This window comes from Micrasema longulum, unplaced genomic scaffold (genome assembly GCF_059751315.1).
Source record: "Micrasema longulum isolate JH-2025_06_02 unplaced genomic scaffold, ASM5975131v1 h1tg000174l, whole genome shotgun sequence".
Lineage (NCBI taxonomy): Eukaryota > Metazoa > Arthropoda > Insecta > Trichoptera > Brachycentridae > Micrasema > Micrasema longulum.
The window spans coordinates 308,527-333,145 of record NW_028277379.1 but is presented as its reverse complement, the minus strand read 5'-3'; the positions used below and the strand labels follow the sequence as shown (position 1 = coordinate 333,145).

At 31.3% G+C, this 24,619-nt stretch overlaps 1 protein-coding gene across 3 annotated transcripts in view; it reads right to left on the bottom strand.

The window, feature by feature from the left end:
* Positions 1-24,619, bottom strand: part of Mthfs (methenyltetrahydrofolate synthetase) — a 45,610-nt gene that overhangs the window by 16,242 nt on the left and 4,749 nt on the right. Inside the window, exons 1-2 of one of the 3 annotated variants that reach the window (XM_088242888.1) lie at positions 5,876-5,913; positions 5,707-5,774 (exon numbers count right to left, since the gene is read on the bottom strand). The exons of 1 other annotated variant lie outside the window; for it this stretch is intronic. Coding sequence is in view for 1 of the 2 variants with exons in the window: in XM_088242887.1 (XP_088099013.1) it covers positions 1,924-1,925 (2 nt within the window). In the remaining variant the exon portion in view is untranslated. Of the gene's footprint in view, positions 1-1,923; positions 2,010-5,706; positions 5,775-5,875; positions 5,914-24,619 lie in introns of those variants that run through there. One more of the 3 variants, XM_088242887.1, reaches the window with a different exon arrangement.

Genomic DNA, 24,619 nt, shown 5'->3' with positions numbered 1-24,619 from the left:
TGAAGATACTTTAAATGTTCATGCAAATACAATCATTTTCGTACAGAAATATCGATTTTTCTTTATAGACAGACGAAAATAACTTGAATAAAATAAATAAAACAACTTTGTTTTTAACCACTTTTTTTTCCACCGACCGGTTTCAAAGCAAACAAGCTTCTTCGTCAGGTGGAAAAAAAATAGTGGTAAAAATCAGGTTGTTTTATTTATTTTATTATAATGAATAACCACAAAGTTGGTGCTTCAAATATACAATTTAATGATTGATTTGGTGTTTATTTTGTAGAACTCCATGTTTAAACTTATAATTAGAAATCAAACACTGATTTGAGTCTACTGAACACTTTATTTTATTTTTACAAATATAAACATATAAAAATAAAAACTTCGTGACAATTGTTTCGCCTTATTAGGGCATTTTCAAACGGTTTTTCCCTTAATTATGATTAATGTACATGCTATAGTTCATAAGATTATTTTTATTTTCTACTTAAGTACCTTGAATTATATAACTATATAAGGACATTCAATCCAAATAATCTTCACATTCGTTTGAAAATGCCCTAATAAGGCGAAACAATTGTCACGAAGTTTTTATTTTTATATGTTTATATTTGTAAAAATAAAATAAAGTGTTTAGTAGACTCAAATCAGTGTTTGATTTCTAATTATAAGTATAAAATTTATATTTATAGAAGATAACTCTGTTAACTTCTTATTGTAATGCATAGTTTTATTTTTATTTTATTTCATTGGAAAGCCAACAGACATTTATAAATTTATAAATTACCATTATACCATAAATACATATCATAAAGTCCAATTAGTGGCTTCCACACAATATTGTTATTGTTAATGTTGTCACATGAAAATTAAACATAACATAAAATAACTAATCATACAAAACTTATAATATTACTAGAAATGTAAATGTAAATGAAGTACATATTATTCAAAATATATCTACTTTTGAATATTGGTCACACAGTTGCACATTATGATATATATTACAAATATAGTTGACCATACAGTGTACATTTATAATGTTCCTACATACAGAACTGCACATAATATTCATAATATTCATAATATTTAAATTATAACAAAATTTTAGACTCTCTTAAATTAACTAAATTGCAAGAACGAAGAACATCGACCGATCTTATGACTTTATATAAAATAATAAAACCAATGTTTGATACCCCTGATCTACTGAAATTGATTTCATTCTATGTAGCACCTAGATTAAGCAGAACATCTACAATATTTTATTGTCAAAATTGTCGAACGGTAGCTCAATATAACTCACTTATTGTTAGATTACAGAATACCGGGAATGAATATGCATCACATTTTGATATATTTAGTTTATCTCTGCCTAACTTAAAAAATAAAGTGACCAACATATTTTTATCAAAAAGAGCAAATCATCTTCAGAAGATTGGGTTGGAATAGTTATAATTTGATTGATTAATGTATTTTGTTATTGTATAATTTCTTTAAAATATGTATGTATTTCAAGTAATTAATAATGTGTATAGTACTCGTATATTAATATTTCATACTCGATTTTTTTTTTTTTAATATTTTTATTTCTAAGCACTCTTTATACCACATATATGTAAATGGCAGAAATGCCGTATATAAATAAATAAATAAATAAATAATATATGCTGCGGATTCAAGGTGCAACATCATAACTTGAATTACTTGAATAATCGGGGCCCAGGACTTGTATCTGAAGCGTAGGACTGATCATATTTCTTTCATTACCAAAATGATCAAGATACGCTGCGATTGATGCACTAGTGCAGTGTCCTATGCACCATTAGGTGTGAAACGGGAATGATGATGATTGTGATATTTTTTTTTCCAAAATTCTGTGTTTATTATAAAAATCTGATTTTTGAAAAAGTTACTTACATGTTTGTCAGAGATGATTTTTAGTGACAGAAAAGAAATTTTTTGTTTCACGACTAATGTTTTAAAATGTAAGTTGTGCACTTCTTACTTAAGAGGTAGGTAATCGTTGAAGCTTTTGTAAACAAAACTTATCTCAACACGCTGAGTCCCGAGAGAGAAAAACAAACATTTTTAATGGCCCTGTACGACGCTCCAGGGAAATCTCGGCGGAGATGCACTGGGCTTGCGAGCAAGCGTGAGTTATTTATTTCACAGTTTAAAAATGGTATTTGAAATGGTAAGTGAGGTTACTGACTGCATAGTAAATATAAACAACGAATGTCTTGAACAAGTAGAAGCATTTGTGTATTTGGGAAGCATGGTTTCAAGAGATGGAAGAGTCGAAAAAGATGTTGAAAGGAAAGTGAATGCGGGCAACAAAATGAACGGAGCACTAAGCACAGTAATTGCTTATAAGAATATCATTTATCATTTATCATTTATTTATTCATATATATGTACATTACAAAATAAAATATCTTAATTCATACATATAGAAATAATTAGCTAAAATTAGGTATATGTAAAAAAAAACACATTAGTGTACATAATATCCAAAGAATAATATGTTAAAAAAGTAAGAGAATCTTGTAACGAAAAACTCCCTCAGAGACGTGAAAAATGTCAATGTCCAGAGTGATATTGTTCAACATAGGGATAGCCCTTCCAACAGGCATAACCATTGGCAGGTTGGTCCTGTATATTGGAATGTGAAACAGTCTATGTTGACGCTGTCTAAGGTAATTATCAGGAACATAAAAGCTAATGCTCCGCATAATTTCAGGGTTGTCAATAATACCGCGCAACAATCGAAAGAAGTGCGTTGTTAAATACACATTCCTTCTAGTCTTCAAACTGCTGTAACCAAGCATACCCTGGAGAAACTCAGTGGGATAAAGCCATGGATAATATCCGCACTCCCCCGTGAATAAGTATAAATGGCGAAAATGAACGGTAACGTGAGACGAGGACGACCAAGGAAGACGTGGCATGATCAGATAAACCAAAATCTTAAGTCTGGTCCTGTCAAAAGCAGACAGAACCGAAGGGCATGTATGACAAGATGTATGAATATGGAAGATAGACCAGGATAGACATGTGTGGCGGTTCATTCTCTCTGCCTACCCCTACGGGGAAATGGCGTGATGGTAGTAGTAGAAGTAACGGTTTAAAAATGTTCAGAGGTTATTTGTTTCAGGTCCCGACTAGCTAGGAAATTCCTGTGTAGGCAGAGAAAGGCAGGACCTTATTTTTAGAAATGTGTTTTTTTCTTTTCAAATGATTCTTAAAAAACTAAAAAATCATAATAATCTAAAAATTTCTAAATAAATGTAAATTGAAAAACGTAATATTAAAAATCATTAATATAAATTATAAAATATACAACAATGTTTTGAAAATGTCCAAATGTCTGCAGACTGGCTGGATTTCCTCCTGAGGGAGTTATTCAGATCTGATTTTTGCAACAGAAGGAAAACATTTTTGAAAAGGAAATATGAAAGTCTAGGCATTTACAGGGATTATGACCTGTCATTGGCTGGTTTTACAGACTGTGTAACATTCACCATTTTGCCTATGTTTGAACATGCGTATTTCTTCAATTCTTCCATCTGTTGATTTTAGTGAAGTTAAAGAGCTGAAACCTTTATTGTTGTGGAGAGATTCATTTGACTGAATTATTTCACATACTAAGCAACGCCTGTTTTCCAATTTTCCAATTTTTAAACTTCTTCTTGGACTAGCTGGTTTCATTACAATATTTGAGTTTCTCCAAATGTTCGTAGACAAAAGACTGGATTTCACCCCTTCGGGAGTCATTAATATTAACAAAGTTTTTTTGTTGATCTTAATGACACACTAGGGGGTGAAATCCAGTATTTTGTCTACGAACATTTGGACAAACTCAAATATTGTGATAAAATTAGTTTGTTAAATAATTCAGGTGTTTACCAATTAAAATGCAATTATTTTCCCACAAAGGCATGCCTGTTCGTGGGTATACAAGAAAATGTTAATGAATTTTTGCTCGTATAATAAATAGACAGTTATAATATTTTTGTGTAACGTAAAAAAGAGAAAATAATATTCTGTAAAAGATTAAATTGTATTTTTTTATAGCAATTAAAAAAGGAAATAAAAAATATTTAAAAAAACATAAAAACATTCCTTATTATTAAAGGGCAACAAAATGTATCATAGAAAAAAGAGTTCATATTCTTAGTTTGAATCCAGGATAGTACGTGTTTTTTAAAATAAGGAAAATTTTGAACGTTTGGAATCATTTGGGCCTATAAAATACGCATGTCTCTGTGCGAGCCTCGTTTTACAATGTGGTATTTCTAGTTCCTTCTTTGACTTGATCTATTTGAATTACGTGTAAATAAATCTTAGTCCTTAAATATATATTTTAGACATTGAAACCAATATACTCGTCTTATGTCTAAAAGTTTAGCTTCTTGGAACAATTGGAAAGAGGGAAAAGTGCGATTTTTGTGAAGCATTATTTTTAATATGAATTTTTTAACAGTTTCAATATGGTTGTTGTAAGTTCCTCCCATTTAATTATTCCATAGGAAAGCGATGACTGTACTAGTGCATAATATACCATTTTAATAGTATTTAGCTGGGCGTAAATACTTTGCCGTTTGAACACATAGGTTGAATATCTCAGTTTATTAACAATTATTTCAAGATAATTGGTCCATTTAAGTTGACAGTCAATGATTACTCCCAGGTATTTTATGCAATTAAATAATTTCATTTTATCAATAATCAAACAATCTTTCAATACAGCCCGTTTTACAATGTTTCATTGTAATGGTCACCCTAAACTTATTAAAAACTTCATTCCCTCTCCCTTTTTATTCAACTTTTTCTCAAACAATATAAAATATTCAAATTTATTTCAACAGAGAGGGAAAAAGTTTTTGAGAAGGGAATTTGGAAGTCTAGGCATTTACTTTACTTCACAAAAGTCAACAGATGGAAAAGTTGAGGAAATGTGGATGTTCAAACATGGGCAGAATGGTGAATGTTACACAGTGTGTAAAGTGGCCACTTAAACCAGCCAATGACAGGTCATAAGCCCTGTAAATGCCTAGACTTCCAAATTCCCTTCTCGAAAACTTTTTCCCTCTCTGTTGAAATAAATTTAAATACGAACAACTCCCTAGGGAGGAAATCCAGCCAGTCTGCAAGCATTTGGACATAATCAAACATTGTTGAATATAAAATATTTTCATAATCTAATCAGTACACGTTTGTCCTAATCAGTGCATGTGCTTATTAAAATACATGTCGTGTTGGTTTTATATTTTTGTGCAATAACTATGGTGAAGGTGGGTTTTGTATTTTGGTTTAATTAGTGTCCTGACGAATAGACGAATACTCTCGAAATTGGTAGACATAGAAAAGGCCTCCGTGGTATAGTGGTCAAGACGCTTGATTCACGCACGGAAGGTTCCGGGTTCGATTCCCGGTGAGAACACAAAAATTAAAATGTGATTTTTCTCAAGCCTGGGTGCTCTGTGATGTAATTCACCACTGTAATTAGGCCTCCTGGCCTGTTGTGGTGCAAAAAAAAAAAAATGTAAAAAGTCGAAAAGTCGAAAAGTCGAAAAGTAGTTATATTTAATTACATTTAGTTTTGCTAATTATATTAAATCTTGAGCAGATACCTAAAATACGTTTTTTTAACAGAAAGTTATAAAATACTTTAAATATTAATTTGAAAATTGCACTAACCTGAGGACTGAATGTTATAAAAACACGATATCAGATGTGACCTTTGATGGTTGAACTGTGGGAACAAACTAAAAACAAACCAGTTAGTGATAAAGACGATGTTACCTAATTATTTCATACAAAATTTATTTTTATGATTGTATTTGACACAGACAAACATCGCACTCACGATTAAAATTTGTAATTGATACACACACAAACAAACGTCGCACTCATGATTTAAATATGTAATATCAGTTCAATATATTTATTATTTCGTCAACAATAAACAGGTTAAATTTAATTGATTTTTTAATTTCATTATTTTCTTGTAAGTTGCAACAATAAACTAACGTAGCTACATTAATAATAATATTGCCAATAACGCGAAGAAAAACGTAGACATTACTGCCATCTACAGCAAAAAGTTCGCACTTTTACATAAGTTTAAAACCACAATATAAATCAAATAACCATTAAAAATATCAACAGATGGTGCTGCTCACTATTAGTGCTGCAGTACTGCATGTTACCCATTCCTCATTTGAATTTTGTTTTCATTTGAGCATTTAAAAATTCTCTGAATGTTTTTTTTACAAATGATTTAGAAATTATTTAGATGTGGAAATTCAGTGCTATGGAAAATTAGGGCATTAAATTGTACTACGAAGTTTCTTGAAAATAATTTTAATGAAAACGAACTACTTCGAACGACATCACGATAAAACAAATCAGAACCATAGTCGTCTGGTTCTGAGAATTATAAATGGTTTATTTTCATTTTAAGCCTGAAGAATACAGTGCAACTACATGAATCAGTCACATGAGAAACACCATTACTCTGTCAGTCTAAAATTTGAATGTATTTCAAACGCAACAGTAACATTTTCAACTTAACAAGCACATACATTTCTGAAAACACACTACGCTTTGTTTTTTAACCAATTCAATAGTACATTAAATAAGTAAACAAAAAATAGTAAAATTAAGAACTTTTAAACAAGTCTGTGAGCATTAAATAAAATCAAACAATGAAAATATTCAGCGTGTTGCTGGCGGGCATGGTTTGTAGTAGTGATGATAACTAAAACGACTAGGAAGCTACTGTCGCTACTGACGCTAGTGAAAACAGCATCTTGATGTATGATTGGAATGGCGACAAAATAAATAAAATCTTTTCTAATATTCATCGGTAGTAAAAAAGTCAATATCGGAGTTTTTTTTTGATAAAATTGAAAACCGGTTTCAATGCTCTATTCGATATTGATTGCTGTAACTTCACATAATACAAATCCATGGATCGTCATAACATTGTATTCGATATAAAAAGTAGTGGCAGTTTTCCCCTAAGTCCATTGGGTCAATGACCCCTCAAAATTTACTACTAATTTAAAATTATGTACTTACATAAAATAAACTATAACAAATACGTGTTTCAAACACCACGCACGCAGGCTCTACACTTTGAAATCTCCGAGGAATAACTATAGGAACCAAATTGATTTTATATTGATAAATTCAAGATGGAGATGGTCAATAACTAATGTAAAAACCAATCCTGGAGCAGATTGCGGTTCTGATCATCAGATTTTAATAGCCGATATAAAAATAAAACTTCGCAATGCCAAGGATTGGCTAAAACTACGTAATACGATGATACATTAATCTATATAGCGGGAGAAAATTATACAGAGACTTTACATAAATTAAACGAGGACTTAAACAGAATATCTGAGTGGCTCAAAATTAATAAACTTCAGCTTAATGTTGGAAAAACAAAATACATGGAGTTAGGAAGGAAAAAGCCAAACCCAAGGATGAATGTACTTATTGATAATGAAACCATAGAAAAGGTTAATGAAATGAAATATTTGGGGATAATACTTGATTCAAAATTGACATTAAATGCAAATTTTGAACACGTTAATAAAAAAATATCAAAAAAAATATTTTTCCTTAGTAGATTGAGAAATAAATTAAATAAAGATACTGCAGAACTAATTTACAAAACAATAATTCTTCCACATATAGATTACTGCTCAACAATATTATTTTTAGCAAACGAAGGAAATTTAAATAAACTAGAAATTTTACAAAATAAAGCGATGATAATAGTTCTTAAGAAAAATAAATATAACAATGTGAAAAAATGAGAGATGAACTAAAATGGTTATCTGTAAGAAGGAGACTTGTTACACAGTGTGTAAAGTGGCCACTTAAACCAGCCATTGACAGGTCGTAAGCCCTGTAGATGCCTAAACTTCTATATTACCTTCTCTTAAATGTTCTTCATCTCTGTTGTAATATGTTAAATTAAAATATGTATTTTGTGAATTTGTGTATCATTTTAAAAACATTTATATGGACATCGATAAATATATTCTTGTATTTTTACAAAAAACATAGTGTGAAATGCATATGTACCTATTTAGTAAAAAAATATGACCTCACATTTTAACCCTTTCAGCCGCCACTGATAAAAAGGTTTCTATTCATTTATAATTTACACGTTGTTGTTAAATGTAGGCACTATGCCTAGTTTTAGTAACTTATATATTGGCGTTGGTAACTTGACCAATGCCAATGGAATCTCCTGAGGAATATTGCTAATTTGTTTTCTAAATAAGTTCAGGTATTTCCTACCGCAAAACCAGTTCTATGCAAACAATAACTTGTTGACAGAAACAGGAACGTGTTTACTTATCGTAATTTAATTCAGTTGAAAATAATATTAAAAATGTTTGTTATGTACAGTAATAATCGGATCGTTAATTTCGAAAAAAAACATTTGTGAAATCAATGAATTTATAGGAGAAAGAAAAAACATACTCCTGAAAAAAACCATGCGTGATTCTAATTTATATTTTTTAAATGAGCAAATTCAGTGTTTTAAAAAAATATATATTATATTTTTTATTTATTTATTTATTAATTAACGGATATTGTCCATGTATACAATTTATAAGGTTTAAATATTTCAATAAAAGAATAGTTTAAAACATTTTAAAAAAAGAAAGAAAAGAAGCATTGACAAACATAAGGGACATCAAGACAAGATCTGGACTATTTATTTAGTGCTCGTTTAAATCGTTGTAAACTTAAACCAAAAAAGTCCAGATCTTGTCTTGAGTTAACAATACGACAAAGGCGGGTCATTGGAGAATTTAGGCCATAGTTTGTTCAATGCTGATCGATGAACAGTACTTCATTGTTTCTCAATCTACGAGTCGGTATATTGAATTTTACTTGTCCCTTTAATGATGGAACATCGATTATACCATTTAGTATGCCGAACATATACATGGAGTATTATAGTATTATTATTTGTTAATAGACTAATTAACTAAGCCAAATTGATTTTTTTCCCATTTTTATATATTGTTTTATCAGCGCTGTGATTTTTTAAAGTTTTGTATTTCTGAAATAACTCCGCATGTGACGTCAGGGGTTCTTTTTTGGTTATTCTCGATCAGTTCTTCGCATTGGTCAATCCACGGCAAACAAACCGGAAGTCTTCCATAACTCTTAAATCATAGGTTGATTCATATGAGCTAGTGACGTCATTCAAAATAATTTGTTTTTATTAAAATGTTTTTTTTTTCGTACATTTTAGGAAACTTTGAGGCACAATTTAATGCTATAATTTTAACATTTATTGTATCCAATTTCTTGTAGGGCTGAAGATCCTCATTGTCGTAGTATCAAAGCTATAAACATAAAACTACTTTGACTTCCAAAGACTTCATAATATTACAAATTTCACTTTAGTCCTTTTTGAAATAAACGAATTTTTTTTCTCTTACGTGCGGTAAAAATTAGAGCATTAAATTTTACTATGAAGTTTCTTAAAAATGCATGATAAAATTAATAAAACTGATTTGAATAAAAACAAACTACTTTGAACGACGTCACTAATTCTTCCGAATCAACCGATGACATGAGAGATGTGATAGATTTCCGGTTTATGGTAAGTCAACTGAATAATCAGCAAAACTCACCAAGAAGAAGGGGAAAATAACTTGAGACGTCACAGACGACGTAATTTAAAAAACACAAAACATTAAAAAATCATAGCTCTGATGATACGATGCCTAAAAATATAATAAAAATTTGGATTACTTTTAAAAAAACTACTGAATTTCCACATCGTTCAAAAAAATTAAAACGTAAAAAATAATTGTGGGGACCAGAGAGTGAGAGACGAGGATGTGTTGTTGTCTATGGCCGCAGTGCCCAATGGCCCGTCTCTGTTTTCACCAGTATTCAAATTCACTCTAAAATATTATTTGTGTAATCTTTGTATTTTCGTGTGTAATAAACCAAAAATTATAAGTTACTTAAATTATTTTATTTATTTATTCCTTGAGGTTAAATCCGTTAAATCCATAAAATCCATTCAATCATAATGTGTTTTACATGAACTAACAAATAGCTACTATCAAGTAGAGTATAATAATAATATTTCTACATATGCATAAAATATGTTTATTTTTGTATAATTTTTAGATTTCCAAATTTGTGTAACTTTTTTACATCTTCCAATTTTAAAAATAAAAACCCGCCGACAATCCGGTCTCGCAGTTTAGCGGGTTTTTCATTTATTTTTATTAACTTTTTGTAAGTTTTTGATTGCATAAATATTTTTTTTAAAGGTTCAAAAAGTAAAAATCAAAAGTATAATTGATAAAAAGTTAAGCGTATAAAATTAAATTAAAGCGTACAAATATTAAATAATATTATATTATAATGACCGTTACAATAATAACAATAATTCAGCCTTTTCTACAAACATTTAACCACACTCTAAATATTTTTTACTAAACTTATTTGTATTAAAAGAAGTATAAATTTTTCAACAACAATATTTTGAGTTTGTCCAAATTTTTGTAGACAAGGACTGGATTCAACTCCCTGGGGAGCTGTTTATATCAACATATTACAATAGAGATGAAGAACATTTAAGAGAAGGTAATATAGAAGTCTAGGCATCTACAGGGCTTATGACCTGTCAATGGCTGGTTTAAGTGGCCACTTTACACACTGTGTAACATTCACCATTCTGCCTATATTCGAACATCTATATTCCTTCAATTCTTTCATCTGTTGATGTTTGTGAAGTTAAAGAGCTGAAACCTTTATTTTACTATTTATGCGGGTGAGATTCATCTAATTGAATTATTTCACCTACATACTAGGCAACGCATGAAAATATTATTTTTTCAATTTCTATACTTCTTCATGGACCAGGTAATTTATCATAAGCCCTGTAGATGCCTAGACTTCTATATTACCTTCTCTTAAATGTTCTTCATCTCTGTTGTAATATGTTAATTTTTTTAATTTCTACGTTGCCTAGTATTCGAAAGAATTTAGTCAGATAAATTTCACTAACATAAATAAATGTTTCTGTTCGTTTACTTCACAAATGACAACAGATGGAACAATTTGAGGAAACGTGGACGTTCAACCATTGTCAGAATTATGCACGTTACACAATGTATAAATTGGCAACTTAAACTAGCCAAGGATAGGTCACCAGGCCAGTAAATGCCTCGACTAACTTATTTCTTCTCATAAATGTTTTCCCTCTCTGTTGCAATAAATTCCAATAACAGAAAAATTCAAATACCTTTATGAATAATTCCCCGGTGGCTGTTAGAAAAATGAAAAATATCTGCATGGCCGGAGAGAATGTTATGTAAGCACAGAAACTAGACTAATGAAACAAAATAACTGCCTGTCTTCAAAACAAGAATATACAAAACGTGCAAGGGGAAATACCCCAATCGTCCTTAACCACAAAAGCTTGTGATTTTTTATTAATACCGGTTATAAAATGTGTTTCGAACCTCTCCTAAAAATATAAGTAATTTATTTATTTATTTGGGAAAAAAACAACAGTTTTTACTTATAATTCTTATAGAAAATAAGGGTACATTGTAATTTTAAATTGTAAAAACTGTCAATAATAATTTTCCACGGCTATGTCAGTTATTAATCAAGTGTGCAAATTAAAATAACCCAGTAGTAGAATAAAATTAATTTAAAAGTTTAGAAATGACAGTAATTCAAAAACTGCAAATTAAACTATCATATTGCAATACGGAAGTTCAGTGGTTTTTAAAAAAAAATATATTTGTTAATAGACTGTTAAACTAAGTCAAAATTATTTTTTATTATTTTTTACATATCGTATTATCGGCACTACGATTTTTTAAAGTTTTGTATTTCTGAAATAACTCCGCGTGTGACGTCAGAGGTTCATTTCCGCTTATTCTCATTCAGTTCTTCCTATTGGTCCAGAAGCGACAAGCAGACCGGAAATCTTCCATAGCTCTCAGATCATAGGTTGATTCACATGAACCAGTGACGTCATTTAAATTAGTGCGTTTTTATCAAAATATTTTTTATTATTTTTTCTGTTCATTTTCAAGAAACTTTGCCTTACAATTTAATGCTCTAATTTTTACCCCGCGTAAGAAAACATTTTTTGTATCCAATTTCCCGTAGGGCTGAAGTTCCTCATTTAGTTTGGGAAGGTCGCTCTCGCTCAATCCTTGAACCAGATAAAATCGCACAAAATGGATCATGAAGATCATTCTCAAAAAACCCTCGAGGTATCCAACGGAAGATCTATTCGCTGCGCTAAAGATATTGGATGTAAGACAATTGTTTGTGAGGTGCCTACTACTTAACTTTTATGATAAATTAAGTGAGGTCAAAAGAACCCAAAAAAATATACACACTCGTTCAGCAACACAAATTAACTGTATTGTCATTTGTATCAACCGCCTTTGGTAAAAGGCAATATAATGTAATTGCTCCAAAAAAAATAATGATTAATTGCCAAATATAAAAGACTTAAAATGTAAAACAAATTGTAAAATAAAAATAACTGCGCATATAAATAGTGTAAAGATTTTTTGGGAAAATATATGAAAATAAAAAAACGTAGTACTTTATATAATTGGTACACATATTACTTAATTTTTTTGTTTTTCATTGCTTTGTATTTGTTTTTTATTATATATTATATTTTATTATTTATGTTTAAGTAACATGTATTCTTGGCACATATACATATGAGTACTTTATATTTGTATAATAACGATTTTTAATTTCTTACATTTGATTAGCTAGGCATTTATAATTAAGTAGTTTTAGTTTTTCTTTTTTATGTTTTCGTTTTATTAGTATAGGACTACTTATGCTCTAAAAGATTAAAAAAATCTCAATTTAGAACAGGCTGAGCCATGTTAGGTGAAGACTATCATAAACAAGGAACACTCCGTTCTCATTTTATATTAATTCGTTTTATATAGATTCCCTGTTATTAAATATGTATAGAAAATAAAAATATGTCGATGTAATAAATAATTACAAAAAAGTAAAAAATAAAAAAAAAAAATAATGAATATAAATAATATGCATATATATATTATAAAAAAATACGTTTATAAATTTGTTTTTTTTTAATAAGAGAATAAAACAAATATATATAAAATATTGAAGAAGGTACAAAACACAAACATGAATATACAGTTTTAATGACATACTCATATAATTATACAGGCACTCAAAAAAATTTCATCAAAAGCGGTTTAGCCGTTTAGGAGTTCAGTGACATACACGTGAACAGAAGAATTATATACAGGGTGTTATTTAAACCCTGTCACATCTGAAACCATGATGATCGGTATGAGCTAGAAGACATATTGGCACATTAACATATTTTTTTAGAACGAATAATAAAAAATAAAAAAATATAAAAAAGCAAATGGTTGCTTACTTCTGCAGGGGAGAAACAAGGAGGGGGTAGTCTGATACTGCGCTGCGCTCCCCTCACTTCTCCCCTGCAGAAGTAAGTGACTATTTGTTTTTTTTAATATTGTGTTTTTTTAAATTCTGCGTTCTAAATATTGTTTTAAATATGCTAATACGTCTTCTTGCCCATTCTGATCATCGTAGTTTCGGATAGAACAAGGTTTAAAGAACACCCTGTATAACCAGATTAATAAAGAAGAAAGAACACACGTTATTTATTTTTAGATTTTTTAAGCTATTTACATATTCGTAATAGGGGTTACTTTTTCGTTTTCTCCTCGTATGATTGGCTGAGATTCAGAGTAAAAATTAGAGCATTAAATTTTACGGCAAAGTTCCTTGAAAACAGACGATTTAAAAAATAAATAAAAACAAACTACTTTGAACGACGGCACTAGTTCATATGAACCAACTAATGATAAGAGGGTTGTAAAAAAATCTCGGTTTACATACTGTCAACGGAACAATCGGCAGAACTGACCGAGAAAAACTTGGGATAATTTAGAAAGTCATTTCAGAAATACAATACTTGAAAAAATATAGCGCTGTTATTACATAAAAATTACAAATTAAATTTTTTGGCTTAGTTTAATAGACTTTCAAGAAAAGCAAAAACAATTTAATTTCCTCATTGTAAAGCGCCATTATGACTGTAATATCATAAATAGTAAGGAGAGAACACGATTTAGCCATTTAAAGGGATGTTCTTTTTCAAAATTAAGTAAACATTCATTAGATAAAAACAACGTATTTTTATTAAATTTCTGTTGAAAGTTTTATATAACTAAATTATAATTACTTCTTAAACTATTAAAATTCAGATCAAACTTTGGTACATTGATTCTCATAAAAGACTTAGTATTAAAGCATAATATTTATTCAAATCATTTAAAGATAAACATTGAATAAAAGAACTGCCGCGGCAAAATCTTTATTTTTAGTTTTGGAAAAGAAATACAAGCATTTTAAATTACATAAATGTTGCGGTATTTTATTTAAATTCTACGTGAGAAGAATGCCTTTAATAATCGTTTTAAAAAAATAAAACAGCTAAAATGTTTTAGTTCAAACCCCTTTTTTAGAGAACCATTTATTTTTTTAAATGAGAGGATTTTTTTGCTCTAAATATTTCATATGTACAGTATGTTTTTAGTAAAATTTAAACGGCGTTCGACGGACTATACAAAGAGACGGGTACGTCTCGAAACCGGACATAGAAAAGTCGTTAAGTTGTTATACAGGGTGTTCTTTAAACCCTGTGACATCCGAAACCACGATGATCAGTATGGGCAAGAAGACACATTTGCATATTTAAAAAAAATATGTAGAATAAAGAAAAATTTTAAAAATAAAATATTAAACAAAACAAATGGTTGCTTACTTCTGCAGAGGAGAAGCGAGGGGAGCGCGGCAACGCATTTTTGGCATATCAGACTTTCCCTACCCCTCCTCCTTGTTTCTCCCTTGCAGAAGTCAGGAACCATTTGCTTTTTCTGATATTATTTTTTTTTTAAATTTCTTCGTTCTAAAAATTTATTTTCATGTGCCAATATGTCTTCTTGCTCATACTGATCATCGCGGTTTCGGGTTCAATGAACACGCTGTATAAGTATTAATATTTTGTTAAAAACCTACCGTAGCAATTAAAAACGATGAATATAGAAATCTAGACGTTATATATATATATGTATATGAATATATACGTTTTCATTTTTAAAAAGATAATTAAAGTTATTCGATGATTTTAATTTTAAAAACACGTCACACATTAAGGTTAGCCTTATCAATTAAAAATTGCAATATTTTTCTTCATTTCTAGGCATTTTTTTGTGATTCATCCATTAAACCGCAGAGCCTAATTAATTAATATACCACTTCCGAAAATCTGTTTATAAAATGATAAGCCAAGGCACGCTTATTGACAGCACATTGGTAATGTGCGAACATTAACGTCCTTCGACCTTCGACGTTTTAAATGTAAAATAATAATGATAATATAATAATCAATTTTTTTAGAGATGCGCTAAATGAACTAACAAACGGCATTAGCATAAATGGATAAATTATAAACCATATCCGATACGCGGATGATACTGTCCTTCTAGCAGATGGTATGGAAAGCCAGCAACTATTATTGGACAAAGTTCACACGGCAAGTTTAAGAATAATAGGCTAGAGATGAATATTTTCAAGACTTAATGATATATGGTTATTCGGAAAAAACCAAAAACTTTCCCAATGACTTTAAAACTTGGAGCGCAGGTTATTGAGCAAATTCATCAATATAAATATTTAGGATGCTGGCTGAATGATAATTGGGATCACTCGCAAGAGATCAAAGTCAGAATAGAGATGGCGCGAGACTGCTTTTTCAGGATGCGTGACCTTCTTTGCAGTGGAGACTTTAATTTAGGCATCCGAATGCGCATTGCTCGATGTTACGTCTTCTCAGTACTTTTTTACGCCGTCGGAACCTGGACACACACTGGAAGCCTTTGAAATGTGGTGCTACGGGTGGATATTTATTTATTTATTTAAATCTTAAAGTAGGGCACACATATCATACATATTGTTATGTGTGTTCTAATAATAACATTGAAAATATATTTAATTTATAAATTGTTTATCACATATGTCTTGACCATTATTTTAAATTTTGATATGTTTTTTTCTTCATAAATATTTTTTCCATTTCGTAATACTTTTTAATTGCTTTAAATAAAATTGAATTTTGTGACTTTGCCTTTTTCCTAAATGGAAGTCTAATTTTGTTCTTTTCTCTAGTATTGTGATCGTGTTCATGCTGGTTCCGATCAATTTTTTTCCAAAATTCTGTTTTTTTATTAGAGTTTATAATTTTATGAACAAATATCATTGTATTGTAAAATATTCTTTGTTTATATGTTAATAATTTCATTTCATTTACCATCGACTTTACCCTCGTATATCTGTTTTTTTTCAAAATGATTCTAAAGGCTTTATTTTGTAATACAGTTAGTTTATCTATGTTTTCTTTGTTTGATAAAAATAAAATGCTACTACAGTAGTTAACGTGTGGTTCAATAATTGCTTTGTAAATAGTTTTGCAGGAGTCCTTATCAATAAATCTTCTGATCCTTCCCAAAATTGATATTTTTTTTGCAATCTTATTTATTACCATCTTAGCGTTTTGGTGAAATGTAAGTTTTGAATCCAACATTAAAAATCTTCTGGGTGGATAGAGTCCAAAACGATGATGTTTTTCGACGGACGGAAAAAGATAAAGAGGTACTGAAGACCATAAAGAAAATGAATTTTGAGTACTTTGGGCATGTCATGAGAGGCGAAAAATATACAATTTTACAAGTCATTCTACAGGGAATGATTGAAGGAAGACGCAGTGCAGGTAGGAGGCGCAACTCTTGGCTTAAGAACTTGCGCGACTGGTTCTATTGCAGCACTCAGTCCTTGTTCAGGGCAGCTGCCAACAAAGTAAGAATCGCAACGATGATTTCCAACCTCAATCGGGGAGAGGAACCACGAGAAGAAGAATAAGTTTTTATTCCAGTAAAATGGCTAAATAGTGTAAAGCCAATTCTACCGTACAAAACAAAAATATATTTTCTACTACTACTACTACCATCACGCCATTTCCCCGTAGGGGTAGGCAGAGAGAATGGACCGCCACACACGTCTATCCTGGCATACACTCCTAGCCTCTTCCACATTCATACATCTTGTCATACATGCCCTTCGGTTCTGTCTGCTTTTGACATGACCAGACTTAAGATTTTGGTTTATCTGATCATGCCACGTCTTCCTTGGTCGTCCTCGTCTAACGTTGCCGTTCATTTTTGCCATATATACTTGTTTTACCATTCTCTCGTCGTCCATTCGTTCTACGTGACCAAACCATCTCAGAGACCCTTTCTTAATCTTATCAATTATACTTGTCTCAGATTTACAATCTCGCCTGATTTCATCATTCGTAACCCTGTCATATATTGATTTCCCACACATTCGTCTGAGAGATCGCATTTCAACCGCGTTCACTCGGCTTTCATCCTTCCTCTGCCAGTTCCATGTTTCACTTCCATACATAAATTTCATTTAATATAACGCTGTAGATATAACTTACATAATAAATGGTAAACTTTTTTAAAAAAATAAAAACTTCCTAAAAAATTAAAACTAAAATAGAAATAATACTTTTAGATTTGTTTTTTCCTAATTACTTAAATAATTTGTTATTTTTTACTGTTATACTAATTTCGTCAGCAACGTGTCGGTAAGTAACACGTGTAACACGTTTTACAGATTGAGAGGCGGTGGAGTTATTGTTCAATACACGGGGTTGATTTATGGCAGGGGTGGACAAAACACGCAGTGACTCGGACAGCCGAACTATCTCTTACTAGTAATATGATGTCTCGCACCGTATTCAGAAGTTGGCGAAAGTGCCTAACACTCCTAACAGCCAGCATTCGAACTTCACTGCGTAGATATTCGGGATCAATTACTATGATCTAGGTCAATCAAATTATATCTGCCCAAAGAGCCCAGTTGTACCAAATAAGGTATGCGACTAGGTTAGCAAGGGACAGTATAATATGACCGTACAGGATGAGTGCGTACGCCAGGGCATAGCCTAGTGCCAAAGAGTTCCAGATAAGGAAAGCAAGCTAATTCGCTAGGAGAGCCCTGAGTAGGTGTCTTTATCAAGAAGAACCAAGAAGAAGGGTAAGCAGAAAGGTTAGAAGACGACCCGGATTACTCTGACTTCTGGAGCTAGGAAGCTGCCAAATGAAGGCCAGAATGAAGGGGGATGACAAATTTAGGGGTCTCGCGGGGCATGGGATTAGCGCGGGTGGCTGAATACCTACTCCCTGGGGAGCTGTTAATATTGACATATTACAACATATATGAAGAACATTTAAGAGAAGGTAATATAGCAGAAATGATTAAGATACGCTGCAATTGGAGTATCTACTCAGTGTTCTATGCACTACTGGAAGCTGATAGGGAAATTATGGTATCTTTACATTACTTGCCAAGCCTTCACTGGATATATCAAAAGATGTCACAGGCAATCCGGAAAACGTAACAATTATGTAAACAGCCAGTAAGATTTCAATTAGAGACAGCTATCGCCCAAGTGGGAAAATTGCAGAAACTAACGCCGGTCGCTTAGAAATACATAATTAGAGTAGGGCAACCATGATCACATCAAAATCTTCAATCAGAGCAACAAGTTAGACAAGATTACCAATGAAGAGAAAAACAGAATCTCAAAACTCATTGTACAAGGGATTGAAGCTGTACAGTGAGTTACTTGAAGAAATAAAGGAGATAGAAAAGATAGGAATATTTCAAATTAATTTGAAAAAATAAGTTATTGAGAAATTTTGATAAAAAAATTGTATTAACATATTACAACAGAGATGAAGAACATTTAAGAGAAGATAATATAGAAGTCAAGGCATCTACAGGGCTTATGACCTGTCATTGGCTGGTTTAAGTGGCCACTTTACACACTGTGTAACATTCACCATTCTGCCCATATTTGAACATCTATATTCCGTCAATTCTTTCATATATTGATGTTTGTGAAGTTAAAGAGCTGAAACCTTTATTAACGACGTTCTTACAAGGTTATATCATTTTGCAAAAACGTTAGAGATGGGACAAATTGATCAATGTATATTGATCGAATAAAAAAAATTCGTTTGATTATGTTCGCGAAAAAAGTATAAATTTCTTGTTTTTGGTGAATAATTATATTCAACACACAATAATAGGCTTGTTTTTGCGTTTTTTTTATCAATTTTCGGAAACAACGTTTCATACAGTTACACAGTGTGTAAAGTGGCCACTTAAACCAGCCAATGACAGGTCATCAGCCCTGTAAATGCCTAGACTTCCATATTCCCTTCTTAAAAACGTTTTCCCTCTCGGTTAAAATAAATTATAATTTTATATATTTATGTTGATTTATTTGTATTTAAAAAAATAATTAACTTACCAAATACGGATGATTTTCGTGTGTCAATATAAATCACTCCTTAGACGTTACTACAAAGTTATGTCGTCAGTTTTTCTGACAACTGTCATTCTAATCATCTTACATTTTAAGGACTATAATTATCTTTTTCGTGAAAGATGGATGAGGTGCATAAAATGCCGTAGTATGTGTCATGAGCTATGCATGTGCTGTAGTGGATGAATACATATCAGATTTATTTGTGAATTTTGTTTGACTAGTGCAAAATAATTTCAGTTTGAAACAAAAATTGTTTGTTATCACCAAATTTATGATATTTAATGATTGAGATTCATATTTTCCGTTGAACTTTGATCATTTTTAATAATTTTATTTTATTTAAAAAAATATATTTCTTAAATACATCATTATATTGTCCGTCACAACTTGCCCCACCCTTGTCACAAATAACCCCACGATGGGGCAGGTTGTGACAGTTTCCAAATATGGTAAAACTTTATTTTATTGATTTGTCCTTTGGGTGACGAAAGTAATAATACCAATATTATAGGTAAAGGTCAATTTTATGTTAGTAGTTAGCCAGTTAATGTTATGCCACCGTATTTTACCGTTCAGTTTTGCTTATAATTTTTATCGTCTCAATGAGGAAGACCAGTGTTTTTTTTAAAATTTGTTAACGTACTATTAAACTAAGCCAAAATTTTTTTTTTCAATTTTTGTGTAGGTATCGTATTGCGCTATGATGCTTTAAAGTTTTGTGTTTCTGAAATAACTCCGCGAGTGACGTCAGAGGTTCTCTTCGATTCGCTCTGCCGTTGGTCCATTAACGGCAAGCAGACCAGAAATTTATCATTGGTTGATTCATATGAACCAGTGACGTCGTTGAAAGTAGTTCGCTTTGATTAAAATATTTTTTATTATTTTTTTGTACATATTCAGAAAACTTTAAATGCTTTAATTTTTACCACGTGCAAGAAAAAAAATAATGCCTTTCAAAAACAAAAAAAACTCTAATAATCACCTTCAGAAAATAGTGTCGAACACAAAAACGGCATTTATCGATTTGCAAAAAACCCCCACAGCACTAGAAAAATCTGACGGTACCTACATTAAAAATCATTAAGACTGGTAAAACACATAATAAGTTTCTTGTTTATAATATAAAAAAACGAGTGTAATTTAAAAAAAATATTAATATATATTTTTTTATTATTTATTTTTTTTACAATAAACATAAGTGATAAAAAAACAGAGCATTAAAAAAATAAAGCATAATTACATAGAAATGAAATACATTAATAGTAAAAATAGTAATCAAAAAATCCCACAAAGGCATGGCCTGTTCGTGGGTATACAAGAAAATGTTAATGAATTTTTGCTCCTATAATAAATAATGAACAGTTATAATATTTTTGTGTATTCATTGATTATCATTTGTCAAAAAGTCAAAAATATTCCAGCTGTTGTGTAGATTTGATTTTTCACTCGTTTTATAAAGGTACTATTATCTCAATTTTAAATTTTCTATTATATATCTAAGTATATTTTTTTGTCTTTGTATCCTTGTTACGTCTGTCTTGTTCCTGGTTTCCTAGACAGCGATCATGTAGCTGAATTTGGACAGTAGCTTATCCGCCTGGACACAATAATCTTAAGTAGCGAACGAGTAAAAAGTTAAATAATTCGTAAATATTGTTTTTTTTTTCGTGATTTATGGTCGCCCTAAACAAGCCTTAGAAACATAATTTTGATATTTTTTCGTTGGAAAATACGTAGAAACGAAAGAAAATCAATTTGCACGGTAATAATGTGATTTATATCTATTTGCTCGGCCCTGAAAATTTGACAGTCTCAACGAAAGATTTTGCCATGTTTAAAAAAGAAAAAAAAACACTTTGTCACAATTAAAACCACGCTGAGAGGTTTTTTTCTTCATTTCAAAATAAATTGCGCATTATAATATTAAAACCTAAAATAAGCAGGTCACCAAAGAGTTCCGGTGCCTACCTTTAAGTATGGCAGCGGAATATGGAATGAGGAAATTACTTGTTTTTTTTAAGGTTTTTTAAAACTTTTTTTTGTAATAGACTATCGAACTAAACAAAAAAATATTTTTATTTTTATGTATCGAATTATCATTTCTATGAATTTTTAAATTTTAGTAATTTCGACATTTTTTCGCCCATGACGTCACGAATAGTCGTCGGTGGGTTATGCTGACATTTTAATGTAGAGCCCCGTATCGTTGGAAAAAACGGCCGCTCGGAAACACATAACGACGCTTTTGTTGATTGGTTGATTCACAAAAACTTGTGACGTAGTTAAAAATTTTCATGGATTTTCGGAAAAAATCACACAACAATTAAATTCCTAAGTTTTACCAAGTATAAGAAAACAATTTTTATGATATTTACCATTTACGTGTTTTAATCGTTTTTTTTTTATTTTTAACTTGTTTATTATGAGAACTAGAACCAGCCAAAAGCCCATTTTTAAATATAAAATTAATATTTATTTTAAACTCATAGGAAGTTTAATTCTTAAACTCTTTTTTTTTTTAAATCAGTTCAATATAGGGGTGCGAAAATCGAGATTACGAGACTTCGATTTTGTGGATTTTATACATTAATTTATTTAACACTTTACATACATTAAAAAATTTATGTATTGTGCTTTTTTATCTCACATTACACAGCAAGCAAACATAAAGCAAAAACAAGTTTTAATTATTACAAAAAGAATTCGTCAGAAAAATATTTTAATAAATAGCTAGTACTATGGAAATTTATGCAAAAAAATATTTACAATACATGTGCATATTGCCTTAAGGCAATTTCTTCCTACCTACCCAAACCGTTTAGTTTGAGAAAATAACAAGTACATGGACATATTGAATTTTATGATTTAATACAAAATTAAAAACAAAGATTAAGTAAAAAAAAAAAAAAATTTTAATTAACACTTTACTATGAAGAGAGGAGAGGAGCTGGAAAGAAAAGAAGAAGGAGAAATAAATCAATTGAAGTATTTAGATAGTGACATTTCAACCTTGATTTAAATGTAAATAAAGAAGGGGCGTATCTAATGTTATTGAGTAAATTATTTCACGATCGAGCAGCTACAACTGTGAAAGAGAAGGCAAGAAAATTAGAGCGGTGAAATGGAATTAAAAGGGTTCTCTCGGTACTAGAACGAAGAGATAGTCCGTGTTGTGATAGAGGTTGCAAGAGCTCTTTCAGATAAACAGGCGTAGTGGGATTAATTTAAATATTGTGAAGAAGTGATGGAACGTGAATGTTTCTTTTATGCCTGATGCTGAGCCAACATAGTTTTTTTTTTTAAGCCAATCAATCTTCTCTACCTTCCGTTAAGCTAGGGTTTCCTAGGACAGCGGTGCCCGTATTTTAACGGCCGTAGTGAACGGTGATGCGGTAGATAGCCGTCGTAACGGTGACTAGAGTGTGGTTTCCTAGGAAAACGGTGTTATAAACACCATTTAACACCGTTTCCCTAGGAAACCACTCTCAAGTCGAAGTTACGACGGCTGTCCACCGCATCACCGTTCACTACGGCCGTTAAGATGCGGGCCCCGCTGTCCTAGGAAACCCTAGCTTAACAAATACAATAGTTACTAGATACTCCACCCTGATGCTGCAAAAAAATAAAAAAATAGATACAACCTTCGGTCAAAGAGGATTGACCTACTACTCGGTTAAAGTGTACAAACTACTTCCATTATCCATAAGGACAATAAGTAAGTTCTTAAAATATAAAATTGCTATTAAGAAATGGATAGTGGAGGTGGGTTGCGCACGAATCGATGAGTGGATCATGCCAAATATGTAAAATAATAATAATTATGGATAACTTATATAACGCCATTTTCGTAATATAATACCTCAAGGGCGCTTTACAAAGTGATTGTATAAAGATATAAATTTAATTTTAACTTTTTATTTTAAGAAAAATAATGTACTTTCTTACCACATGCTAAGAATTTATTCAAATGATTTAGAGAACAAATGGGTTTTAAGTTTCTTCCGAAACATCACTTCACTCTCACAGTTTCGGATTTCTGCTGGGAGAGCATTCCATGCCGTAGGGCCTGCGACCGCAAATGCACGTTCGCCGAATTTAGTGCGGTGTTTGAGTAGAGGTATAATAACTTTTCCTTTCGACGTAGATGAAGCTGATCTAAGCGTAATACGTCTGTCAGCTAGTTCATCTGGAATGCAAAGTTCCCTTAGATATTCTGGAGCAGAGTTGTGCAGTCACTTATACATATGCCAACAGAGTTTGTATTCCACCCTCTGTGGAAAACGTAGCCAGTGCGATTCCCGAAGTAGTGGAGTGATATGACTGAATTCAGAGATTCCAAAAATAAGTCTCGATGCGGCATTTAATAGAGCTTGTAGGCGAGTCATTTTATTCATCGGTAGACCTGCGTAGATACCATTACAATAATCGACTCTAGACACTACAAACGCATTTATTAATTGACGGGCGGCATCAACTGGCAAATTTTTGCGTATGCATTTAATCTGTCTCAGCTGGTAAAAGCATGTACTTATCGTTCTACTAATTTGACCGTCAAGAGGAAGGTCAGAATTAAGGACTCCCAGTAGTTTAACGGTGGGTAAAGCGGTACTCCTTACATCGGGAAGTGCCGTATCCTGAATCAAATTCTGTCGTCTGGCTGAAGCCATCCATAGTTGTTCCGTTTTAGATGGATTAAGTGTTAGTCCATTTTCAGCCATCCAGTTTCCTATTTTCTCAATGCATCGATTAATCAAATCAACAAGCACATTTCTCTCGCTCGGTTTACAATAAAAATAAATCTGCGTTTTATCTGCACAGCAGTGAGACCACAATCCACATTCTTTGATAATATTCTCTATATCTTTGGTGTACGGGAGATAGAGGAGTGGTCCGAGTACTGATCCTTGGGGTACTCCAGTAGATACCTTAAAGTTGGATGAGCTATTACCCTTGAACACAACTGCATATTCTCTTTGATTAAGATATGAACTGAACCACATATGTGCCTGATCACGGATACCATAAGTTTTTTCCAGACGTTCAAGCAAAAAGTTATGGTCTACAGTATCAAATGCAGCACTCATGTCCAAA